Source organism: Caretta caretta, chromosome 2 (genome assembly GCF_965140235.1).
Source record: "Caretta caretta isolate rCarCar2 chromosome 2, rCarCar1.hap1, whole genome shotgun sequence".
In the NCBI taxonomy this organism is placed as follows: Eukaryota; Metazoa; Chordata; order Testudines; family Cheloniidae; genus Caretta; species Caretta caretta.
In genome coordinates, this window is record NC_134207.1 from 225,888,502 (window position 1) to 225,914,906 (window position 26,405).

The 26,405-nt window shown below is 39.4% G+C and overlaps 1 protein-coding gene across 5 annotated transcripts in view; it reads right to left on the reverse strand.

Moving 5' to 3' along the window:
- Positions 1 to 26,405, reverse strand: part of CDK14 (cyclin dependent kinase 14) — a 503,511-nt gene that overhangs the window by 189,722 nt on the left and 287,384 nt on the right. For all 5 annotated transcript variants that reach the window (XM_048838104.2, XM_048838107.2, XM_048838105.2 and 2 more), the window contains one exon: positions 12,041 to 12,161. In XM_048838104.2, the coding sequence (XP_048694061.1) occupies positions 12,041 to 12,161 (121 nt within the window). The remainder of the gene's footprint in view (positions 1 to 12,040; positions 12,162 to 26,405) is intronic.

Here is a 26,405-nt window from a genome sequence, read left to right on the forward strand (position 1 = left end):
CTTCTGATAAAGTTACTTAACAACATTTATAAAAAACACAAGAGGAATAATTCATGTAACTCAGATTTTGCGCCAGTTTTCCAAAAGTGACAGTCCTTTTTTATTATAATACCTGCTTAGTATTTTCTCCATCACCACCAAGAGGCAATATTGGAATACTGAATGCTTTACTAACACCAAAGGTAAACACTACAGAAACTAGAAACAATGGGTTGCACTTCAAAAAAAGTACATGTTCAGGATTAATAGCGAAGTAAGGACAATTAAACAGATTTTGCTTCAGCTACTTTACTAAATTGGAAATTGTATACACCAATTTTTACTCCCAGGAAAGGCCTTGTATCAAGTCAATGTGTGGATGTATAATACATCTCTGAATAAGGTATTGTAAAGGATAAACTGTATGTAACCTTGACTAATAAGCCTGCACCTGCAAGGAATTGTTGCTTTTAACTACCCCTGATTCGTGGAATCTGGTTCTCTGACAGAAACCACCATTGACTTTAATGAGTCCAGGATTTCACCCCTGTTGTCTACAGGCATGATCTCCAAGGAGCTGAGAACACTCAACTCCCACTGAGGGGTCTAATACCTTGCAGAATTGTGTCACATGATTGAACCCTAAAAAAACTAAATATCACTGGTTTCAGCAGATGGATGTTTATTAAAGGTGAATGAATAATTTGCAGTAAATAATTTAACAGCTGCCAAGCTATGGTATTTAACTTTGAGCCAGGTAGGAGCCAGTGCAGGGCTGCACTGACCCAGATGGAGCTTGGATAGGGACTGTTCTACACACAAAGTTGCACAGTTTTTCCTGAAGTGTGATTGTGCAGGCAGGGACACATTTGTCTTGGAGATGAAATGCATGGCTTCACAGATGGTGTCTGCGACGCTGGGAATGTAGGTGCCAGCTCTTGACAAAGCTTTAGAGCTCAGCCAAGCACTGACAAATTCATTGCTGGAAACCAGTCTGTTTCACCTGTGTGTTAGTATGGTTAAGATGGGTATTTGACTTATAACAATGTGTTTAGACTTTATGAAATGCTTGTGAGTTTCTACATGAATTAAGCTCACTTATAATATCTGGATCACATACTATAAGGTAATATTTAAGTTTTTGCTTTGTAACTATAAAAAATGTTTGCTCTAAAACTGTGAACCCAGTCAGGAGGGATTGTTTCCTGCCCATCAAGAAGGCCTATCAAAACTAAATGAGCCACTGCAGGACATCACAATACAAAGACTTAGTTAATTACTTCTTACTACCATAAAGAGGCTACCTGCAAAAGGGCTCATCCCATGGGCTTGAAGTCTGGAAGAAGGAAATAAAAATACCTGACAAAATACCTCTTTTGTTGTCTGGACTCTCACAGGACCAGAGCTATGAAACAGAAACAGAGATCCCCAAGATCAACCTGGGTTAGCCCTAAAAGATATTCAGAGCTGACAGATTACTACAGTTCTCTCACCTTTTGGAACCATAGACTGTAGCTTATTTGTGTATATATGTTTGCCTGCTTTAACCTTGTAATAACTCTTTCTTTTCTTAGTTAATAGATAATAGTTAATAGATCTTTTCTTAGATAATTTACTATAGGATTGGCTTCAAGCATTGTCTTTGGTGAGAGATCTAAGGCACAAAATGACCTGGTGTAAGTGACTGGTCCTTTGGGACTGGGAGTAACCTGAATATTTTGTGATCTCTGGTGTATAGCAACCATCTATCACTAAGTCCAACTTGCCTGGGTGGTACGATAGACTGGAGTGCCAAGGAAACTGACTGTGACTCAGGGGAAAGACTGTTCTAGTGCTTTAGGAGTTCATACTTGTTACTAAGACAGTGAAATCTAATTATAGAACACACAACCAGTGTGGGGTCTTTCCCCTGCTTCTTGACAGTCTGTCCTGAGTCTGGCACTCATAGTCATGAGCCACTCCAGACAGTCTGACAGTGTTTATGGGAGGGCTTTGGGTTCCTCAAGCATGAAATGCTGTTCTGGGAAGGAGGACTGCTGGGAAGACATGGGTCCACCTGACCATAAAGGGGAAGAGCATTTTCATGCATTGACTGGCCAATCTAGTGGGGAGGGCTTTAAATTAGGTTCAAGAGGGCAGGTGTATAACCCACAAGTAAGTATAAAAAAAGGGAACCTTAACAGAGGACTAAAGGTGGGGGCAGAGAAAGATGAAAAATCACAATAGGGTCATGGGAGCAAAAAGGGTAGCAGTGGGGAAATCTACTCAGCATCTCAGATGTCTGCACACAAATGCAAGTAGCATGGGGAATAAACAGAAGGAACTGGAATTATTAATAGATAAGCAAATCATGACTTACTTGGTATCACAGTGACTTGGTGGGATAAATCTTCTGACTGGAATAGAGGGGTATACCTTGCTCAGGAAGGACGGGGGAGAGTGTAGGGAGGAGGTTTTACATCAAGAAAATATACATTTGTTCTGAGGTCAAGAGGGAAGTGAGTAGCAGACCAGTTGAAAGTTTCCGAGAGCAGATAAAAAGGGAAAGAAACAGGAGTGATGCCATGGCTGGGGTCTAGTACAGACCATCGAACCAGCAGGAGAATGTGAATCAGTCATTTTAGAATAAACAATAGAAATTTCAAAAACACAAGGCCTGACAGTAATTGGGGACTTTAACTACCTAGACATCTGTTGGAAAACTAATAAGGCAAAACACAAAATGTCCAATAAGTTCTTGAAATGTATCGTGTATGATTTCTTGTTTCAGCAAGTGGAGGGCATAATAAGAGGGGCAGCCATTTTAGATCTGATTCTAACAGAGAGGAATTGGTTGCAAACCTCAAGATTAAAGACAATATGGGTGAAATTATCATAACTGATAGATTTGATTAATTTAAGGAAAGGAAGGAGTGAGAGCAGCAGAATAAGGACAGTGGACTTAAAAAATCTGCTTTTCGGAAAACAGAGAACTGGTAGGTAAGGTCCCATGTGAAAAAAAAAATCTGAGGGAAAATGAGTGCACGAGACCTGGTAGTTTCTCAGAGACAATAGTATTAAAGGTACCATGCCAAACGATTTCTATGTGAAAGAAATATAGCAAGAATAGTCAGAGGCCAATATGGAGCTCTTTAATTACATGAAAATTGTAAAGGAATCCTACAAAAAGTGGAAACATTAACAAATTGCATGAGTACAAAAGAATAGAGCAAATATGTTGGGACAAAAGCAGAAAGGCTAAAGCACAAAGTGAGTTATATCTAGCAAGGGTCATAAAAGGTAAGAAGGGCTCTATAAATACATTAGGAGCAAGAGAAAGATGAAGGGAAGTGTAGGTGGGGAAGGAGAATAATAACTGCTAACATCAAGGAGATTGAACTATTTAATGCCTATTTTGCTTCAGTCTTTAATACAAAGGTAAATTGTGACCAGATACTTAACACAATTAGTATTAAGAAGGGGGGAAGGAACGTGAGCCAAAATAGGAAATGAACAGATTAAAGAATATTTAGATGTATTCAAGTCATCCAGGCCTGATGAAATTCATCCTAGCGTACTTAAGGAGCTAGCTAAAGCAATCTTGGAACCAATACAGATTATCTTTGGGAACTCATGGAGGATGGATGAGAGCACAGAGGAATAAAGAAGGGCAAACACAGAAAAAGGTTGAAGTGAAGGTGAAGGTGAAGGTGAAGGTGAAGACTTTACCTGCTGCTTTAAAAAGGAGAACAATGGGGAATTATAGACTAGTCTGCCTAACTTTGATACCTGGTAAGACACTGGAACAAATATTAAACAAGTTAGATATGTTCAAGTTGGCAGGGCCTGATGAAGTTCACCCCAGGGTTTTTAAAGAACTAGCTGAAGAAATCTGGGAAACATCAGCGATTTATCTTTGAGAGCTCATGGAGGGTGAGTGATGTTCCAGAGGACTAAGAAAGAGCAAATACAGTACCTCTCTTTAAAAATGAGAACAAAGAGGACCTGAAAAAGTATATCCCAGTCAGCCTAACTTTGATACCTGGAAAGATACTGGAAGACATTAAACAATCAATTTGTCATCACCTAGCGGATAATAATGTAATAAATAATAGCCAACATGAATTTCTCAGGAACAAATCATACCACCCCAACTTAATTTCCTTCTATGACAATGTTTCTGGCCTGGTAGATGAAGGGGAAGCTGTAGATGTGATATATCTTGATTTTAGTAAGGCTTTTGACAGTCCCACATGACAGTCTCATAAGCAAACTGGGGAAATGTGGTTTAGAAGAAATTAATATAAAGTGGGTGCAAAACTAGTTGAAAGACCTAACTAAAAGAGTAGTTATCAATGGTTCGCTGTTAAATTCAGGGGATGTATACAGTACTGTCCTGCAAGGGAGTGGTCTTAGACTGATACTATTTTCATTAATTAGTTGGATAATTGAGTGGAGAGTATTATAAAATTTGTGGATGACACCAAGTTAGAAGGGGTTGCAAGAATTTTGGAGGACAGGATTAGAATTCAAAATGACCCTGACAACTTGGAGAATTGGTCTGAAATCAACAAGATGAAATTCAATAAAGGCAAGTGCAAAGTACTACACTTAGAAAGGAATAATGAAATGCATAACTACAAAATAAGGAAAAAGCCAGTGAGGTGATACTACTACTGAAATGGATCTGGGGGTTATAGTGAATCACACATTGAATATGAGCCAACAACATGAAGCAGTTGCAAAAAAAAAAAAATAGGGGGGGCCTAATATTCTGGGATGTATTAACAGCAGCGTCATACATAAGGCACAAGAGGGAATTGTCCCACTGTATTCAGCTCTGGTGAGGCTTCAGCTAGAGTAATGTGTCCAGTTCTGGGCATCACACTTTAAGATGTGAACAAATTGGAGAGAATCCAGAGAAGAGCAACAAAAATTATAAAAGGTTAAGAAAACATGAACTATGAGGAAAGGTTAAAAAAACTGAGCATGTGTAGTCTTAAGAAAAGATGACTGAGGAAGGACCTCATAACAGTCTTCAAATGTACTAAGGCCTGTTTTTAAGAGGGTGGTGATCAATTGTTCTCTATGTCCACTGAAGCTGGGACAAGAAATCACCAACTTAATCTGAAGCAAGGGAGATATAAATTAGTTATTAGGAAAAGCTTTTTAGCTATAAGGTAATTAATCACTGGAATAGGCTTCTCAGGGAGATTATGGAATCCCCATCATTATCTAACCTGTTCTTAAAAACTTCCAGACACCAGCCAAAAATGGTCTACATATACTTGGTCCTTAGTCTGCGCAGGGAGCTGAACTAATTTACATCTTGAGGACTCTGATGGGGTGTGTTCCCCTCACTTGCCGTGAATGGGGTTAATGCAGACCAGTGAGACCAATTAACCTATTAGGCTGCAAGCTGGGGTATAGTTAGGCTGAGAGGAAAACCCTATTTAGGGGAAGCTCACGTCTGCAGGAACAAGCAGGGCCTCTATAAAGCCAGGGAGCAGGGAAGTAGTCTGCAGTCATTGCTTGGGGAAAGGGAGGTGTGTTTGGGGCTACAGAATTTATTCTCCAGTTACTCCCTGGGAGAAGGCAGTTTAAGCTGGCAAATCCCCTTGAGGGCAGGAGGCGGAAGTGTAGGAAGGGCTCAGGGAAAACACAGGTTTGGGTGAAGGTTTAGGTGAAGACTTTACCTGCTGCTTAGAAGGTCCCCGGCTACAACCCGGAGTAGAGGTGGGAACCCAGGTGGGCCTGGGTTCCCCTACCAGCCACTAGGAAAGTGGCACCATCAGAGCAGTGAATGAGAAGACTTCCTGAGACAATTTGTAAGGAAAGACTCTGATAACCTGGAAGGGGAGGACTACAGTAACCTGGCCAGAAGGCCAAGCCACAAAGACAGAGCACCCTGAATCACAGACAGAGAGCAAGAGAGAGAGAGAGAGCAGGGCATGCAGTGAGCAGTGGAAGTGGGCGTTGGACCTGGAAAAAGCTGATCCCCAGAGTGGCTAGGAGGAGGAGGCCCCTAGCAGTGAGTAGACCCCGTGACAAGGACCCTGCCAGCCATACATTTATTATCCTGATTCTATGCTTATTCAAAACAACTGCATGCTCATACGTGATGCTATCTATTAATGGAACTGGTCAGAAAAAGAGGTGGTTTTTTACTGGTGAAAAATGTCAATGAAAATCCGAAACATTTTGATTCAGAAATGTCGCTGCAGTGGCTCACGGCCGTTGTCACTTGGGTGCCTCATGCTTCCATTCTCTTCTATGGGCTGTGCTCCCTGGTCAGACTATATCTCCTGTGATTGCCTCCCCTCTTGGAGAGGGGAGACAATAACACCTGGCTGTTGTGCGTCATGGGCAATGTTTTCTAGCTAAGGAGCCTGGCCCTTTGTAGGTGAATGGGGATAGTAGGCAACCAAACAACTCCTCCCACGAGGGAGTACATCCAAATAAAAATATTTGGACTTTTTCCAACAAAATGATATTTTGTTGATGAAAAATTTTAAATTTCACAAAACAAAGTTCATTTAGTCAAAAATTCAATTTTTCATGAGGTAAAATTTTTAATCCATGTTAGTTCTGAAGGGTGCGATCAGATTCTTTTCTGGCTCATTTAACCGCCTAAAAACTAAGGTTCTGAAGAGTGGTTCTGTGGTTCCCCTCCCCGTGCTGCAATGTTCCATTCCAAATAAAATATACCCTGTCAAGGTTTCTTCCCCACTCTGAACTCTAGGGTACAGATGTGGGGCCTGCATGAAAGACCCCCTAAGCTTATTCTTACCAGCTTAGGTTAGAAGCTGCCATCACCAAAGTGTTACACAAAGAACAGGAAAAGTGCCCACTTGAAAACGTCTTCCCCCAAAAATATCCCCCCAAGCACTATACCCCCTTTCCTGGGGAAGGCTTGATAAAAATCCTCACCAATTTGCATAGGTGAACACAGACCCAAACCCTTGGATCTTAAGAACAATGAACAGCAATCAGGTTCTTAAAAGAAGAATTTTAATTAAAGAAAAAGTAAAAGAATCACCTCTGTAAAATCAGGATGGTAAATACCTTACAGGGTAATCAGATTCAAAACATAGAGAATCCCTCTAGGCAAAACCTTAAGTTACAAAAAGACACAAAAATAGGAATATAGATTCCATTCAGCACAACTTATTTTATCAGCCATTTAAACAAAAGAGAATCTAACGCACATCTAACTAGATTACTTACTAACTCTTTACAGGAGTTCTGACTTGCATTCCTGCTCTGGTCCTGGCAAAAGCAGCACACAGACAGAGAGAAACCTTTGTTTCCCCCTACCCCCCACACCGTTTTGAAAGTATCTTGTCTCCTCATTTGTCATTTTGGTCAGGTGCCAGCGAGGTTATCTTAGCTTCTTAACCCTTTACAGGTGAAAGGGTTTTTCCTCTGGCCAGGAGGGATTTAAAGGTATTTACCCTTCCCTTTATATTTATGACATACCCCATTTGCAAAATCACTTTGTGTGTGCATCTGTGCAAGTAAACTCAACTGCTCAGATTCTGAGAAACAGAACACCAAATTGAGCAGCATTTGCCCAGCAAAATTTGCCTGTTGAATATGTATTTCCTATTCTTAGGGAGTTTTTGTTTTTCGGTTTCCTTTGTGTAATAAGGAGATTTCAAAACTGAATTCTCTGCTATGTATGAAACATCTCTAAAATTGATACACCTTTGTTGATAGATCTGGTAAATGTGTAATGCCAAACTAAAGACAATATTCTTCAGGAACAGGAAACTAAAATTAAATGACTTTCCAACAGCTAAGAACAAAAGAGGCTTCTCACATGAACCTGACCCTGGGAGAATTTTCCAATCACAGATTAATTCATCTGATAAAACTGCTCATTGTCAGTGTCTTTTCCAGAAGTTTAATTAACAATATCTTGATGGTTATCACAGCATCCTGACCTCTTAAGGATTAGTATTTCTCTGGAGTAGAACTTGTTATGGTTGAGAGCATCAAGGGCAAAAGAACCACTTTTCCCTGCTGTTGTCTCTCTTTGGTGCCTCAAACAACTAGTGCTTCACAGTGTAGTGGGATTACTAGCCCCAGACTCTTTCACTGAAAACTGTTTACAAGGGATGTAGAATAAAGATGCCTCTGTCATGTCCCCTGTGTAAATAGATAATGTAATGCACCTGTGTCCTAGAGAAGACCATTTTTATATACTATCTTAATTGTTGTCATAGGTCTGGATTGGACAAGTATTCATGAAAGCAGACACAGGATTATGGTAAATACTCAATTCTGCTTTCCAATAATGGGAGAACAGATTACAAAAGCAAAATAGGGATCATTGTACCTAGGAGGAGAGGGAGGGAACAGATTGTGCATACGTAAAATATAAAGCTCGAGATGACTACTCTTCTTTAAGCTGAAATCTGCACTGAGATCACTGTCATCCCAGCTGCTACAAAGTTAAATAAATTAATGTAAATCTGAAGGCAGAAATGTAATGGAGATAATGGTGATCTAATATGCAATTGCATTACATTTGACAGGAAAAGTTATAAGTGATTTCTTCCACAGTGATAAGCACAGTTAATGTTAATTAATTAAATGAAATTTTAAAAATTGGCACATTGCTTATTTTACCTGAATTGTGACTAACCTGTCAGGCATTCATTGTATCTTTTAAAACAAAGAAATCTGTAGTATGGATAAAATATAATAAGACAGTTGCCAGCTGTTTGGCAAATATAGATTATAGCCAGCTACATGTTAAAATAAAATATCCATAGGGACTTCCAGCTTTTAAAAAACAGATGTAGCAGTGCTTACATTGTGAGAATCAAAAAGCCATTAATAACTTCCTTGAATCAAGTATCTCAGCTGCTCAAGCTCAGTTCTTCTTGTAAGAAACAAACAGATAAGTATAACAGGTTTTTTACATTTTTATATTACCTTTATATGGTTTTTAGTGTTTTATAAAACCTCTAGGTATAGAAGCTTAAAGATTATTTCCCCTGCACTGACTTTCAGAGGACTAAAATCGAAGGATTAAAAAAATTTATACCAGAGGCAGTGTTAAATGGTACTTTTACCTACCAGTAAGTCCTCATCAAGAAAAAAAGCATATCCAAGGCTATCATAACTCCTTGATGCAGTCTCAGGTTGCATAATATGTTCACACAATGCCACAATATCATATGCTGACAGCAGTAAATCACAACGCACATTGTATTGATTTCCATCACTAGCTGACACCATTGATGTATGTATGTCTTCATTAATATTCTTTTACTGCCAGAGGCTATTTAAACAGAAAGCTGGAAAATGTAATACTGTATGTGGATCATTAGCTTCTAGTTACTAGCCTAATGCCCTACTATGGCAAATGAAGCATAAAAATAGCCCACAGTCACTGCCACCTGCTTCCCAGCCACTGTCCAGTGGTTAATATTTGCACTCCTATCACACAGCTGCTCTTCTACTCAATAGCAGATCCATGTTCAATTCCTTGGAAACCCCAATTAAATGTCATTTATCATGGCTAAAGTCAGTGCCTTGTGAGCTTTTTTCTAAATGGAAAAAACAGATGTGTATTTTCTCTCAATACTATTTAAATACTTCCATAAAGTGACTGTCTGCTTTTGCAATGAAGATGTATGTGATGAATCAGGTCACAGAAGGCACGCTAACATAAGGACGGAACGCTAATAATTGTATATGGATGTTAATGTCACACAAACACACTTATTGGTAATGAATTATCTTGGCATCTGATACGAGCAAGGATTCTCTCTCTCTTTTCATTCTGGGAAATCATTACTTAGTCGAATTTAATCGTGGCCCAACAATATGCTGCTTCTGTAAAAGAGCTCCCATACGATCTGTTCTCCAATATGCCTTACTGTTAGACGTACCAAGTTCATAAAAATATTTTCAACAGGCAAGATCTCCTGCATGTCCTGAATATAAACTGGAGAACATGGGGTGGTGTGGGGTGGGGTGTGAACCTCACTGTTCAGTCCTTTCATGTGCCATCTGAGTGAACTGTGTGCTCTGAATAACATTCTGATCCTGTGATTGCTCAGTGTCAGAACACTGGGCCAGTGCACTGGATTCATAGCTTTGATCAGTACAATCAGTGTTGCCTCATTTTTCATTTGGAACAAAGCTTTCTCCCCGGGCACCCTGGATCTCTTTTGGGCCTGTGTTAAAGGTCCTGCCACCAGGGGATGTCAATATTTTATGTCCGATATTTAAGACATTTTCTTTTTGTGCCCTCCAGCAAGCACCCTTGCCTCACCGCCGAGATCCAGACATGGAATATGATTACACTGGTTAGGTCCTTCCTGGACTTCGCTTTTATTAGAGTGCTCTCTCTCTCTCTCTCTGTGATATGGGATAGGATGCAGAGATAAAATTTCTAGACACCATTAATGGTTGCTTCTTGGACCAGCTAATCCTGGAACCCACAATGAGAGAGGCAATTCTTGATTTAGTTCTTAGTAGCACACAGGATCTTGTCCAAGTCGTGAATATAGCTGAACTGCTCAGTAACAGTAACCATAATGTAATTAAATTTAACATTCTTGTGCGAGAGGAAATACCAGAGATACCCAGGTTGCCTTTATAGTAAATCTAAAGTATCTCTGTTGCATATTTATGGTTTAATTTGGTCTCCCAGTTTGGCATGGTAACTCTGCACAGTTCAGATGAACATTCCATGTCATTTTTTGTAAAGTATTTGCTAATAGAACTGGTCAAAAATGCAATTTTTTTTGGTCAGGAATTTCCAAAATATTTTTCTTTAATAAAATCCTGTAAAAATGTTTCAGTTTTCAATGAAAAAACAAGAACCAAAGAAGTTTTGGTCTTCAAAAACCACTTTTTTTGGGGGGGGGGGGGGTTCAAAAACTAAAAAAGGATAATCAAATCAACCCCCCTGAAAGTTTTACTGAATATTTTTGTTTTTTGTTGAAAAGCTGAAAAATTTCAACCAAAATGAAAATTTTGCACAAAGTGTTTTGTTTAAAAAGCCATTCCACATCAAAGAAAATGTTTTGGCCAAATCTATTTATGAATTTTGCAGAGAAAACTTTTGAAAATGCTCCCTTCTTGGAATTTTTCTTGCAGTTCTTTGGGTTCCTCTAGCTAAAGTCAGCAGCCCCACAATTCCCTACTTAAACACACACTGAAAGCACACAGAGATAAAATCTGATCATTTAGGACAAATTTGAATAAGTTAAACACATGGAGTTTTTCCTTTTTTATGATAACCTAAATGGACAGTGCCAAGTTTGGTTGACAGAAATCCTCAGATCCATCAGCTACTTTCATTCTCGAACGTACCCAGATTCACCAGCTGTGCTCTGAATGTTCCCCTATCGACTCAGGTTGCTCTCTGGGCAGAGATGAGACTCTACGAGATGTTGAGAGAGCCTGGGGTGGGAGACCTGCCTGAAGGGCTCCTCAGAACACTACTTTGGCTCTCCAAGGCACCACACGGTCAACTGGGTATCATATGCTAACATACTACGAATAGCTACGGTAGATTTTGACCAAATACCAGGGCAGAGCTTTTTGTAACAGAAGACTCTGGGTTTTATACCTGCCATTGCTGTGAAGTTGCGAGTGGATATGATGATGGCGAGCAACACAGTGACAAATGCAAGGTCCTAACTGGCCATGGATTTGTAACAATAGTTATTGCTGTTATACTGCTGTTATACTGTACTGTATTGTTTGTATCTCGAATTATGGCACTTCCCCCTTTCCCTGTTGTTTATTAGGAGATAAAAGCTACTTTCTCCAAAACAAAATTTCAAATTAAGACCACAAAAGATACAGAATACCAATTAAATTGCTTCTTTGTTATTGTTCATGCTAGTCATGTATCATTACTGGATACCCACTGTAAAGTACTGGATATATAGGCAGGGGGCTGCTCTCAGGAAGTACTATCTGGGAGGATCCACAAGGATTAGCACACACAGGCAGACTATGCTACACCATTAATTTTAGTACATATTTGTCTACACTAAGTCAAAGCGAAAGCAACTAGATGGATTATCCTGTATAAGGATGCTATTCTTACCACATGTCAAGGCAGGTGGAGTATTCTGTTGAGCCCAAAAGGACATCTGGGGGTCTGTACCACAGGGTAACCACTTCATTAGAGTATGTGTGGCTGGGGACTGATTTGGCTCTTGCAAGACCTGTAGAATATACATAATAAAAAAGCAATAAGCATAAAGAGAACAAAGAAGTGTACAGTTAAGATCTTAAAGGCAGTGTGTGTCATATGAACCTGGATGTGTGTTGCATGCAAGACTGCTTTTTGTTTCTTCTGGCCTAGGAGTAAGTTAATTAGTGAAGGAACATAAGATCTATCATTTAGTTCATAGCTAAACAGATTTGTTATTTTGAAAGAACAATAAGACAAGTCTTTGATAACTATAACGACTGAAGTAGCTTAAATTTTTATTTATATTTTCATAGATATAAAAATATGGTGTGGGAATAATCTCATCATCTGGAATTTTATCTTTAGCATTTATTTAGCATTCTGAAAACACAGTATTCAAAAGTATATCAGATAAATCCCTAAAGGTCAATTATTCAAAGTGAGGAAGAACAAACCCAGCATGACAACACAACTCTAGACAACAGGTGGATTCTTACAGGGAATTAATGACTCCTGTGACAGGTTTAGCTTATATTCACATACGGAAAAAATACATTGAAAAAATATTTGAATTTTCAAGCATATATTTTGGTATTCCTGTGACAAACAAAAAAAAAGGGGGTTGCCATTTCCTACACCATTCATCTTTCAACTCATCACTTTTCAGCACTGATAACCTTTCAATTTAATAGGAGTACTTGTGGCACCTTAGAGACTAATCAATTTATTTGAGCATGAGCTTTCATGAGCTACAGCTCACTTCATCGGATGCATACCGTGGAAACTGCAGAAGACATTATATACACACAGACACCATGAAACAATACCCCCTCCCACCCCACTGTCCTGCTGGTAATAGCTTATCTAAAGTGATCATCAAGTTGGGCCATTTCCAGCACAAATCCAGGTTTTCTCACCCTCCGCCCCCCCCCCCCACACACACACACACAAACTCACTCTCCTGCTGGTAATAGCCCATCCAAAGTGACCACTCTCTTCACAATGTGTATGATAATCAAGGTGGGCCATTTCCTGCATAAATCCAGGTTCTCTCACTCCCTCACCCCCCTCCAAAAACCACACACATAAACTCACTCTCCTGCTGGCAATAGCTCATCCAAACTGACCACTCTCCAAGTTTAAATCCAAGTTTAACCAGAATGTCGGGGGGGGGTAGGAAAAAGCAAGGGGAAATAGGCTACCTTGCATAATGACTTAGCCACTCCCAGTCTCTATTTAAGCCTAAATTAATAGTATCCAATTTGCAAATGAATTCCAATTCAACAGTTTCTCGCTGGAGTCTGGATTTGAAGTTTTTTTGTTGTAAGATAGCAATAACAGAACGCCACTAGCCGTCACCTTCAGCCCCCAACTAAAACCCCTCCAACGCATTATTAAGGATCTACAACCTATCCTGAAGGATGACCCAACACTCTCACAAATCTTGGGAGACAGGCCAGTCCTTGCCTACAGACAGCCCCCCAACCTGAAGCAAATACTCACCAACAACCACATACCACACAACAGAACCACTAGCCCAGGAACCTATCCTTGCAACAAAGCCCGTTGCCAATTGTGCCCACATATCTATTCAGGGGACACCATCACAGGGCCTAATAACATCAGCCACACTATCAGAGGCTCGATCACCTGCACATCCACCAATGTGATATATGCCATCATGTGCCAGCAATGCCCCTCTGCCATGTACATCGGTCAAACTGGACAGTCTCTACGTAAAAGAATAAATGGACACAAATCAGACGTCAAGAATTATAACATTCATAAACCAGTCGGAGAACACTTCAATCTCTCTGGTCACGCAATCACCGACATGAAGGTCACTATCTTACAACAAAAAAATTTCAAATCCAGACTCCAGCGAGAAACTGTTGAATTGGAATTCATTTGCAAATTGGATACTATTAGTTTAGGCTTAAATAGAGACTGGGAGTGGCTAAGTCATTATGCAAGGTAGCCTATTTCCCCTTGCTTTTTCCTACCCCTCCCCCCCCAGACGTTCTGGTTAAACTTGGATTTAAACTTGGAGAGTGGTCAGTTTGGATGAGCTATTGCCAGCAGGAGAGTGTGTGTGTGAGTGTTCGTTCCCTGGGGCGGCGGGGGGGGGGGGGGGGTGAGAAAGCCTGGATTTGTGCTGGAAATGACCCACCTTGATTACCATGCACATTGTAGGGAGAGTGGTCACTTTGGATGGGCTATTACCAGCAGGAGAGTGAGTTTGTGGGGGGGGGGGGGGGGAGTGGAGGGTGAGAAAACCTGGATTTGTGCTGGAAATGGCCCAACTTAATGATCACTTTATATAAGCTATTACCAGCAGGAGAGTGAGTTTGTGTGTGTATGGGGGTGGGGAGGGGGTGAGAAAACCTGGATTTGTGCTGGAAATGGCCCACCTTGATTATCATGCACATTGTAGGGAGAGTGGTCACTTTTGATAAGCTATTACCAGCAGGAGAGTGAGTTTGTGTGTGTGGTTTTTGGAGGGGGGTGAGGGAGTGAGAGAACCTGGATTTGTGCTGGAAATGACCCACCTTGATTATCATACACATTGTGAAGAGCGTGGTCACTTTGGATGGGCTATTACCAGCAGGAGAGTGAGTTTGTGGGGGGGAGTGGGGTGGAGGGTGAGAAAACCTGGATTTGTGCTGGAAATGGCCCAACTTGATGATCACTTTAGATAAGCTATTACCAGCAGGACAGTGGGGTGGGAGGAGGTATTGTTTCATGGTCTCTGTGTGTATATAATGTCTACTGCAGTTTCCACAGTATGCATCTGATGAAGTGAGCTGTAGCTCACGAAAGCTCATGCTCAAATAAATTGGTTAGTCTCTAAGGTGCCACAAGTACTCCTTTTCTTTTTGCAAAGACAGACTAACACAGCTGTTACTCTGAAACCTTTCAATTTAATGGAATTAATTATTATTATTATTATTATAAAAAATAAAAGCAAGGAAAATCCAGTGCAAACAGCACTACAGTGGGAATTTTCCAGAGCTGCCTCACCTCCCAGAGTCAAATTTTAAAACAGTAGAAGCCCACATCCATTTACAAAGAATACTCAAAAGTGTAGATCCACAGTTGCATCCATAATTACTAACATTGTGCATATAAATCAGGAAATTGCATGTGTAAAAATGCAAAAAAAAAACTCCCAGAAGATGAGCATTATAGAGTAAAGGAACTCAGTTCCTGGAAGGTCTGGGAGCAGGAAAGACTTTCCTCTCGAATGAAACCTTCCAATCCACAATCTATTGAAAGAGTAGCATTTACTATGGCCATTCTTAAACCTTGCCAATTCCCTGAGATAGCTAAATAATATTACCTTAGCAATTGCCACTCTATTAAAATATAGGGGCATCCAAGGCATACTGCTAGTACTAAGGTAACTATAATTTATCTAAGGTAAAACTTGCAGATTTTTAGGAATGATCACTGTATGCTCACAGAGAACTTCTTCTAATCCTTCCCACAAGCAAGGGACCATGATTCAGGGACATGGGCATTTTCAAGTCTAGGATAAATGCCTGCACCACAAGGAGGTAGAATTTCTCTGCACAGTCCACTTCTGATTGCTTTTCTACAGTCATGTTCTGGTATTCTAAAAGCTGCTGTCCTCACAACCCCTGAAGTTGGGAGATACTGAGCACATGCAAGTAATGGGAACCAGGAGTGTACACTGTTGGATTTTCACCTGCTGAAAGAAGGGATGTTAACTTCCTTCCACAAGACAATGAAACTACTAAAACAGAAGGTCACTATCAGTTCTGCTATCTCACTGAAATCTTTAAAGAGAGCCAAAACACATTCATTTAGTGAAAGATTACAAACTGCAAGAGAAATCTACAATATGAGAGTTCACATGTAAGTGAGGATCAGAATCTTCTCTGGAGCAGCAATAAATATTTTTAAAAACAAAAATGAAAATTAAGGACTGCATGCCTGAAGTTGAAGCAAAGCACATTTACACTTTTATACTTAATACACTGGAGAAGTGATTTAAGAACAATTAATCCCAGTGAATATATTACCATAGTAACGCTGGCAAATTCTGTGCAAAGACTGGGTTATCTACTGATTATACAGATTAGACATGTGTGGGAGGATAGTCTAACTAGCACACCAGAATTTTAAAAACAAAAACATTTCAGACTTAATGATCATTCTTTGTCCAGGTTTCAGAGTAACAGCCGTGTTAGTCTGTATTCGCAAAAAGAAAAGGAGTACTTGTGGCACCTTAGAAACTAACCAGTTTATTGAGCATCTGATGAAGTGAGCTGTAGCTCACGAAAGCTTATGCTCAAATAAACTGGTTAGTTTCTAAGGTGCCACAAGTACTCCTATTCTTTGTCCAGTTTTACATGTTCTGGCATTTTTTTACCTGGTCTCCCTGGCTACAAATCAGCCCAGTGTCTGATTGCACTGAATTCCATGTTGGCAAGAGTTTCTTGGGAAACGTAGATTGCACACCTTGCAGAAGCTAAGCCACCTACAGAGCCCTTGCTTGTGACTACAGGTTTATACTTTCACAGACAGTGGATACTTGTACAGTAATTAAGACTGATAATTTTGTTCCTAGCATGAATGAGCAGTTAAGAGTCTGAAGTGCTTTGAAGAGCTATTTTTACTTATATCCCACATGACTAAAGGGAGGCAGATTCTATTCAGATTGAGGTGTGAAAGATCTCAGCTAGATGTAGGGTGACCAGACAGCAAGTGTGAAAAATCGGGACGGGGGTGAGGGGGTAATAGGCACCTATATAAGACAAAGCCCCAAATATCGGGACTGTCCCTATAAAATCGGGACATCTGGTCACCCTAGCTAGATGCCAGTGTGGAAGAGAAGGAAACATATGGAAACCCCGATACTCCTACATTTAAAAGAGTTGAAGAGACATCTAGACAATTGAGAAAGGGAGAAAAAACAAGGAGGTCCTATAACGCGGGAGTGGGGGGCGGGGGGAATGAAAATCCATCCTGCCAGAATGAGCCCCTCTTCCCAAACAGAAAATGTGCTCCCTGAACTAAGGTAGAGAAAATAAAAGACAAACTATTCTCAGTTCAGATTTAAGTAGGTGGTTCTAGATTACATGGACTTAGAAAATATTCATTACATTACTGACTGCCACCTTTTTCAGGCTGGCACACAGAGCTTTCCTTATGCTGGCCAGTTCAGCTGCAGCTTCTCACCTGCCACCCTGGATCAGCTCCTCTGGTCTGCCTTTCCTGCTGCCACATCTCCTCCTCCACTGATACCTGAACTGTAACTAAACATACTGCAGATTTTTCTAAGTGCCACTTCTTCAGAATGCCACCTTTGGTCCTCTCTCCTAATCCAGTCGCTTGGCAACTCACCCCTTATCCTTAAATCTGCTCCTGACCCCCCAACCACCATAAAACAAGGTCATCACAGGTTAGCTACTGTATCTGGTTTCTGAGACAGACAGTTGTCTGAGTGGGTTGCTTTCACTGCTGAAAGGAAAAATGATGAACAGAGCCTTGGCGTGTAAGACAACTATGTATCCTAAAATGTGTTGAGGTCGCTTTTGTGTTAGTGTTTAGGAACTTCAGTGCAGCAAAGTAGCAAAATGGCACTGAATGGGCTCAAGGATGTCTTTGTGTTTGAAATGATGGCCTGAATTTTCCTCACTGTGCATGTAGACCAGTTAGGCGACTGACTGCCCAAAATGCAAGTGAAACTGCAGGTGTAATTTATGCACATGAAATTATGCACATTTAGATTCATATGTTCAAACTTAGTGCACGCACTTTGGATCGTCTCAAGGCATGAAAGAATATCTTCGTCCTTTAGAAATATTTACAGTTTATTTAAATACAAAATCATCAAAAATATGAGAAACTAACAAGACAGCATTTCTTATTTTGATGCACCAGATATGAATAAATAACAGTTACCAGTTTTTCAAATATTCTTCTGAAAAGAAATGGTTACATATTTTATACCATTTGTGCATCCAAATATGCTTACTCATTCAAAATTTATTTAACTGCATCTTTCAGCTGAAGGAAAATGTAGGGTAGGATTAATTAGCACAGCATGTTCGATCACTTTCTTTAAGGTTCCTTGTCTGTTTCCATGGTTACACTACAGGAAGAGACAATCTCTTTTGAAAAAGACAGCTTAAGGTTGATCATCAAAACTTCTAATCTTAATGTGAATAAAAAGTCAAAAGGTAAATGGAAGAGATCACCAGGTAAATACACAATATTTGCATAGTGCTGCTTATACACTTTTGACCTGATGATATACGATAACTTCATGATAGTTCAGTGAAGTATCTTTCAGCTCCTGTGCTTTTGGACAGATAAAAGGTCACCAGTAAAAACATCCTGCTGCTATTGTCCTATTCTTCAAGTATCCAGAAACCATAAGGCACAGTTACTAAAAATCAGGGCATATCAAACCCACCATGAAACTTTTGTATAATTTTTCAAAGAGTTGTGTTATTAGGTTTGTGTACTACTCTGTGTGTTGAATGTTACTTATATGTACATTTAATTGAAACTAAATAAAATAATGATACATTACATTCTAATATTTTACATGATATAATTTACCAGTATCATGAGAAAAGGTACAATTTTCTTTAAACGTTGCTTAGTAAATTACAGATTCAAGAATATTTTACGACCATGGATAAGCATTCAACACAAAGGCCCATTCGGATCCCAGTATATTTTAGTTTTTACCACCCAAAAACTCAGGCTGCCACATGCTCTGTGTAAAAAAAGTCTTAAATATATGAAGATATTTCACCATTTGGTAAATATAATTTTCCCCCTTTGTGGGGCCTTATCCTGCACCTCAGGCTCAGGGAAACAGTGTCCGAGTTTCCCTAATCTCTTTTATTGGCAAACACACACATCGCCTTATCACTTAATATTTTTGTATTGTATTTACAGTTGAAAGGAGGCAATGACTTATACCCACTTTGTGAGCGTACTGCTAGATGTGTGGCACAAATATCTATCAGATATCTCTCTAGCTATGTGATAGCTATCTAGCCAAGTTTGTGTCGAAATCAGGAGAAACTTATGCACATCTACCATGTGTGGGTAAAGGAGGGAAAATATGCAGGTGCACAAATGTGGACTTACCCACAGTCTGGAAAAACAAATCAAACTCTATATAAATACACATATACTAAACCCCACATAATTATTTGTTTAAATTAATACAGACATGTGCATCAGTATGTTTTCTCTTCTATTTCAGTGTTAATATGCACCTCATCTTCACTTAGATACAAACAGCTGGGTTCTAGCAGCACGAGATGAAAATAGGAAACAAAGGGGATTTTATTGTTATTCTCCCTCTTCTCAAAGCCCTTAGAGGTCTCCTTGTTTAGCAATCTGTTTAATTCTTTAATAGATACTGGTAGTTTGGCATAATTGGCTTCTAAATACATAATTCTTATTCAAATTATAAAATAAATAAAATTATCAAATTGTCGATTATAACTATCTATTTCAGTTGACCAAAACAATGGCACTCACTTCTTGGTCACTCATCTGAATGGTACATTTACCCAGGAAATGCCTGAATGAGAACAGAACACAATACAAATAAAAAATGGCAGAAAAAAATTATCACTATTTCAGTAAAACATGTACCAAATGTCTATCCCAGTAGGCAGTGATTACAGTCCAAAACTTTACTTTGGTTCCTAGATCCTTCTCTGTTTATCTGCTTATTTAGGGCTACCTAGGTCCTTCTAGAATGACTCAAGTCATAGCTGTACCTGTCACTCTATTCTATGTATTACAAGCTACATCCCCCAGCCCTCAAGGAAGATAACCACCTGCAATGCCTGAAATTACCGTTCTGATCTAGCCACAGGGATACAGGTTTGAATGTTTCCCTTCAGCCTAACCCCAGTAAATAGAGTTAGGATTTAGTTAGCCAACACCTACTTTTCTGTCCCCTGCCAAAACTCTTCTACTGCAAGAACGACCCATCACTAGAGACAGCTAACACACTACCAAGCAGCTTCGCCTCATGACTATTCCCAACACACTCAAACTATGACTGGGCATCCAAGTTAGAGCATGCGAATCAGTTATTGAGAGGTAGAAGGCAGTGGCACTGTAGTCTGGAAATAGAGCCCAACTGTTCACATGGCAGGCATGGCCTATAGCTAGCGAGAAGTGAGCTGCAAAGGTGAGCAAGCTTTGCAGTCATAGAAAGGAATCTCTGTCCCCCTTCAAAGCCACTTTTAAAAAACCCCAATAATCTCTGTACACCCAGCCAATCAAACTGCATCTAGCAATAAAGTGATGCTAGACAACAGAAAAGTGGGATCACACGAAGAGACCAGTTGTTGATGGAATGCTGGGGATCCCATCAGCTCCTCGGAAGTGCAAAGCCATCTTAGCTTTGAAGCTATTTTTGCTTCTCAGTTTAAAATTCTTTTGTCACTTGTAGAAAAAGCCTACTTGGGGTTGAACAGAATACCACAATTACTAGATTCATTCTTTTCCCATTAGTAGAGGGGAGCAAAACTAATAATTGCCATTTCAACCGAACAGCTGTCACATGAAAGAGCAAATAATATAAAATGTTGCCCTTTCCAAGAAATGAGAAAATATTTCTTCTTACAAACTTCTCAATCAGTCTTAATATGTTCATACTGTCTGTGTTATTCTGAAAACAGGAAAAAATGGTGTAGGCAGCAAAACTAAACATCTGCATCAAGAATGTAAACACAACCTCATAGTACTTAGTGTTTCTAAGCAATTCCACATCAGTGATAACATCCTATCATATCTGCATTAATGAAGAAACTGGAATGATGAATATAGTATATGTGCACACAATACTTTAACAGCGGACTGATTTAAATCTTGCTTTCCAGTTTCTGGCTTCTTATTTAATGAGCCTCACTTTATTGTCATGCAAATATTCTATATGAAAATAATGACCTCTGTTGTCAACAGCATCACAGCATGAACACACCACTTTGATGGAAAGACGAAAAGGTGAAAATATATAAGAATTACTCATTTATACTGCTACGCTATTAAGGTAAACACAAAGTTAACAGTATTCACTGTACAGATGGTTCTACATTGGAAGGAGTTGCAAACAACAGCAAGGAAAATACTACAAAAGGATCTAGAGAAACATGGGTAGAAAATAATTCATCTTGGAAAAATGAAAGCTAATGTATCTAGGAAAAATAATCTGAAACATATTCTCAATGAGATGGAGAAACCCTGGGAAGCAGCTACACCGAATGAGAATTAGGGGTGATACTGGACACCAACTTAGACATGAGTTTGGAATGTGATAAGACTAACAATGATTAGTGCAATTTTCAGATGCATGCACAAACATATCACTTTGAAAGAAGAAAGGTAAGTAGAGCATATTGATGCAGCTTTGAAGAAACCACACTTGCGCAATATTTCTCTGATTTCCGAGAATCACATTATTGGAAAGATACTGACAAACTGGAGGGAGGTTCAGGACAGAGAAATGAAAATGATCCAGGTGTACCAGAGGAATTGACTTATGTGGACAGACTACAAGAGCTACATATGTATCGTTTGACTAAGCGATGTCTATGATGGGGACATTATAATAGTCCATAAATATCTGAAGAGTTTAAAACACAAAATATTAAGAACAATTTATTATGGTACACAGCAATATAGCTAAGAGCAATGTGGGAAAAGGACTAAGAGACAGCTAGTTACAGATCCCCTAGCATCAGAGCAGCCTGCTCCACCCTGAATCCTACTATAAATTAACTCAAACTTCCACCAGATGGTGACAGTCCTTTATGGACCAGCTGAGCATAGCCTGAGTGTATAACCAGACCTACTGCTTGTGCAAGTTCAAGTAGGATGGGTTCGGACAGGGCAGCTACACAAGCTCTGCGCCAGACACGAAGTTCCCTATCCTGAAAATTCTTAGCTGGGCAGATCATCCAAAATTTTTCCAGCTATTTTGTGCTGCTGCAAAAGGGCTAGAACAAAAAACAGAAGCTAGCCCTTTAGACACAGTGAGCTGTTAAACTGGGTTAGTAATAGTTCATATTTTATATCCTCCCATCACAGCTTTTCATTCCATCGGTTATGGGCCAATTGTGAAGAAGCTCTCTTTGTAATGCACTCAGATACCATGGTGATGGGAACGATATCAGAATTGAGACAAGTAAGAGAGATAAATTAGGCAGAAGTTTCATTTGTATAGTTTTATATCCTTACACCTGTTCTCATTCTTTAATATTTATAATCCTGTTTCTCTTATTAGCCAGCCTTAGTCTCCATATGTCCCTGCAAAGCTGCTGTTGACATGGTGCTGCCACACAGGCCAGAATCTCCATCACATTCATTCGCGATCGTCAGTAATCACGTGAGCGATGACTTCTCTAACAGTAGTGCTCTGAAATACTTACAAATCACCGTGTTGGCTGTCTCCATCAAACAAATGCCCTCCTTGCTCCCTACTGGGACATTGCCCAGAAGAGCAACTCATTCCAGGGGGGTATTAAGATTCTAATATTCAATCATTTCTAAATCAGTGGTAAAATTTGGGGAATTTGCAAGAAAGGAAATATTTTAAATTATGGTAAGTTAAGAGCGTGGTCAAGTGCCTGTAAATTTGCTGAGGAACAGATAACACCCCAGAAGCAGTGTGATAGATATTTTAGAAAATAAGACTATGATAGGGCTGTCCAGGAAAGCAGATTCATTTGTAATCGGGGCGGGAGGGGGGATGGGGGCGGAATAGGACCAACATTAACATCCAAATACAAATATTTATCTATAAATGGATCTGCTTATCTATCATTTGAATACTTTGACAGTGGAGTTTGCTCTTCATACGAGACATTGCTATTTACTTGTGTTTCTGTGCAGGATTGGATTATTGTTGAATAATAACGGCAATGAAGTCTTGGCAGCATGGATGGCGGCACAGGCTGTACAAGCCCACCTGGATATGTACTGGAGTGGCTAACCCATGCTGCCATGGCTTCACTCTTATTGTTATTCAAGCTAGCTAGATCAAAGCTAGCTCAGGTCTGGCAACACCTGCTGCAATCACACCTCTGACTGCAGTGTAGACATACCCTCAGTTATCCCTGGGGCCTTTCCAGCCTCTGGAGCAGCCCAGGATCAAGAAGGCACAATGGTGACTTAAAGTGTCTTGTGACCCTCATCTTCCCTGGGCTATGAGAGTTGTGCATTAAATCTCTTTGAAGAGTAGCCCGGAATCTCACCCACAGTGCCTAGGTACTCCAGCACAATTTATACCTACTACCATACTAGTCTCCAAGCTAATAGCACTCACTCTTTGGAGAACTCCACCAGTCAGTGGGCCTGATTCTGTTCTCACACTAGTTTAAGTCACGGGTAACTGCACTGAAAGACAATGGAACTACGTCACTGTACAACCTGCTCAAATTCAGCACTTAATTCTACATGTCCCTGCTTTCTTTTGTAGGCTTGCCAAACACATCTAAGAATGACAATTACTGCACGTGACTTAACTTGAATATGTATACCATTAGAGACATTTTACAATCATTTTTGCTTTGCTTTAAAGTGCAAAAATGGCAAATGTACTGATACATTGCTTCTTCAGAATGACACTTAATGTGAAAGGAACCTCCTGAGTCCTCAGATCCACCTGCTCAAGTGAATTCTTCCTCAAAATCCATTTAACATATGTCATCCTAAATTAGTTAAATCATATATCTTGAAGGAAAAGTTTTATGTGAAAGTTTACATTCCTATATGTCCTTGGCTTTACACCAGTAATCATGTATCCATACTCTTTCAGAGCTATCCAATCAGATCATAATACAGTTCTGCAACAGAAACTTCTATCATAGAAAATAAATGAAGAGAGGACTTTTGATATAAAATAATTATACTAGAAGTATCTTAAGATTGTGCCTTACACCAATAAATACCTGGAAATCCACTGTTAAGAATCAAACCTTCCTATTCAATACCTATGTGTAATGAAGTGATATGAAAATTGTGAATGGACCACAGTAGAATCTTCTAGGGCAACAAACAGTTAAAGACACAGATCCAAATTTAGCCTTGTTATAAGTAGATGCGGTGCCAATGAACTCTAGGGAGATGCATAGACGTACATTAGAACTGAATTTGGCGCCCAAGCTGAGTTGAAGATCTATTACCACTGAAAGCAAGCCACCTTTCACCTACTGAACTGGCATTTCCTGAAGCAATAACTCCAGTAGGTCACTGGGAGAAACTACCTCTGACAAATTTAATACAGTAGCAACCAAAACACTCAGAATAGTAAGCTCAACACGCAAAAAAACAAACACACACTGAGGGCCAATTCAATATAAAATCTTGAACATTCAAAACTTTATTTAAACTATTGTTCATTTAGGCACCTAAAGCTCTGCACACTTACGGAGTTTTGCAAAACAAACTAACATAGCTGTATGTCAAAATTCTGAGCCTAACTGGGTTGGTTAAAATAATAACCTAAAAAGGTATGTAGAAGCAGTAGCAGCAAACAGTCTCAAGGAAGATTTACGTGGCTGAATGCATTTTGAATAGCTCAAACTTAAAAGTCACAACCTGACAGTGTATTCATCCTCGCATGTTATCTAGAGTAGACAACCTATAGGGCAAGATTTGCAATGTTCAAGAGTATTACAAGACCGCCTGGGCAGAGAACTGCCATAGTTTCAAAGGGCCGGCATAGAAAGTCTAAGCTCGTACTTGTGCTAGAGCGGACAACTCTCTTTTCCTTTGAGGTCTACAGAGAGTTTAGCAGCTGCAGCACATTTTCAGCTCCTTTACTCGATGACTTAAGCGCCTTTGCGACATCAGCATTGGCAGTATAAACAACACCCCAATGCTGTTCTGTTCTAGTTCCTTTTGTTCAGTACTGGCTTCCACCGTCAAACCTACCCACTCCAACACCGTCTAATTTAACGTTATTGTAATAAAATTTAGAGACTAAGGAAAAAATAAGCTATTTATAGTTCTAAAATCTTCACAAAAAGTGACAGCCTCCTCATGGTCACAGAAAGAAGTGACTACTGCAGCTGGCAAATGGATAGATGGGGCCAAAGCCCCAGGTGCGGTAAATTGGTGTTGTTACATCAACTTCAGACTAACAACTTTGATTTGTAACAGCTGAGAATCTGGTCCAAGGTGTACACTCCAGAAAACTTTCAATTTAGCATAAAGGTCCTCTCCACCTGAATAATGCAGTTATCCACGTAAAACTATACCCGTGGTGTAAATGCAAGTGCTAGTGATTATGGTTAGTATTGTTTTAAAACTTTATTTTCCCTTGAGATGCATGATATTGCATTGTTGCTGCAGCTTTCACTCTCAACAGCAATAATTTAAATTTGTTCTACCCTTTTTCCTCATTACATACCATTTAACTCAACAGCTAAATAAATCAGGTTCTTAGTAATACATAGACTTTAGGTGAGGATTAGAAATACAGTAAATGAAAATGTTCATTAACACATGGTCTGGGTATTGTTATAGATGGGGCCAAAGCTATTATAGAATCTATTAAATCTCTGGAAATGTCCTTAAATACATAAATCTCTTCAGGAACCTTAAAACCTCATTTTTCTTTTGTCAGCTCTAAAGCAAGATTCATTCAATTAACATTTTTTTCTCAATACAGAAAGTAAGAACCTGTTAATAGAGAAAAGTGCTGTCTAGAAGTCTACGGGAACAAGAACTGTCAATTCCAGCTCTTAACATGGATAACCATTCACTTAACCTTTGTATCATAGTTTCCTTATTTCTAACATACATTAAGGGTGATGTGGGGTTAATGTTTATGCAACACTGAAAACGCAAATGACTGGGTAAGTGCTCGGTATTACTATTATAAATAGTTCCCGTCATCTTTTGGGTATTTAGAAGGCCAACTGCTGCAAAGGAAACAGAATAGTCGCACCTTAATGCAGGTAGATCTTTATGAATTACTCTCGCATTTGCATTAATAGGAGAGATGTGCATGTACAATAAATCCTAGCATATCAAGAGGAGATTGTATCCTTCAGTAACAATGAAAATTTAAAAAAACTCATTAAACACTACATATATTAAATAATTACCTATATAAAGTTGTGAAAACACTTTTATATGCAATTAAACAAAAGCTTTGTTTTAAATCATTTTTAAAGAAAAATGTAACAGGTTATTGACTACATTTTTAATTCATTCTTTTTTTAAAATTCAGTCAGAAATAATTATTTCATTTCATATT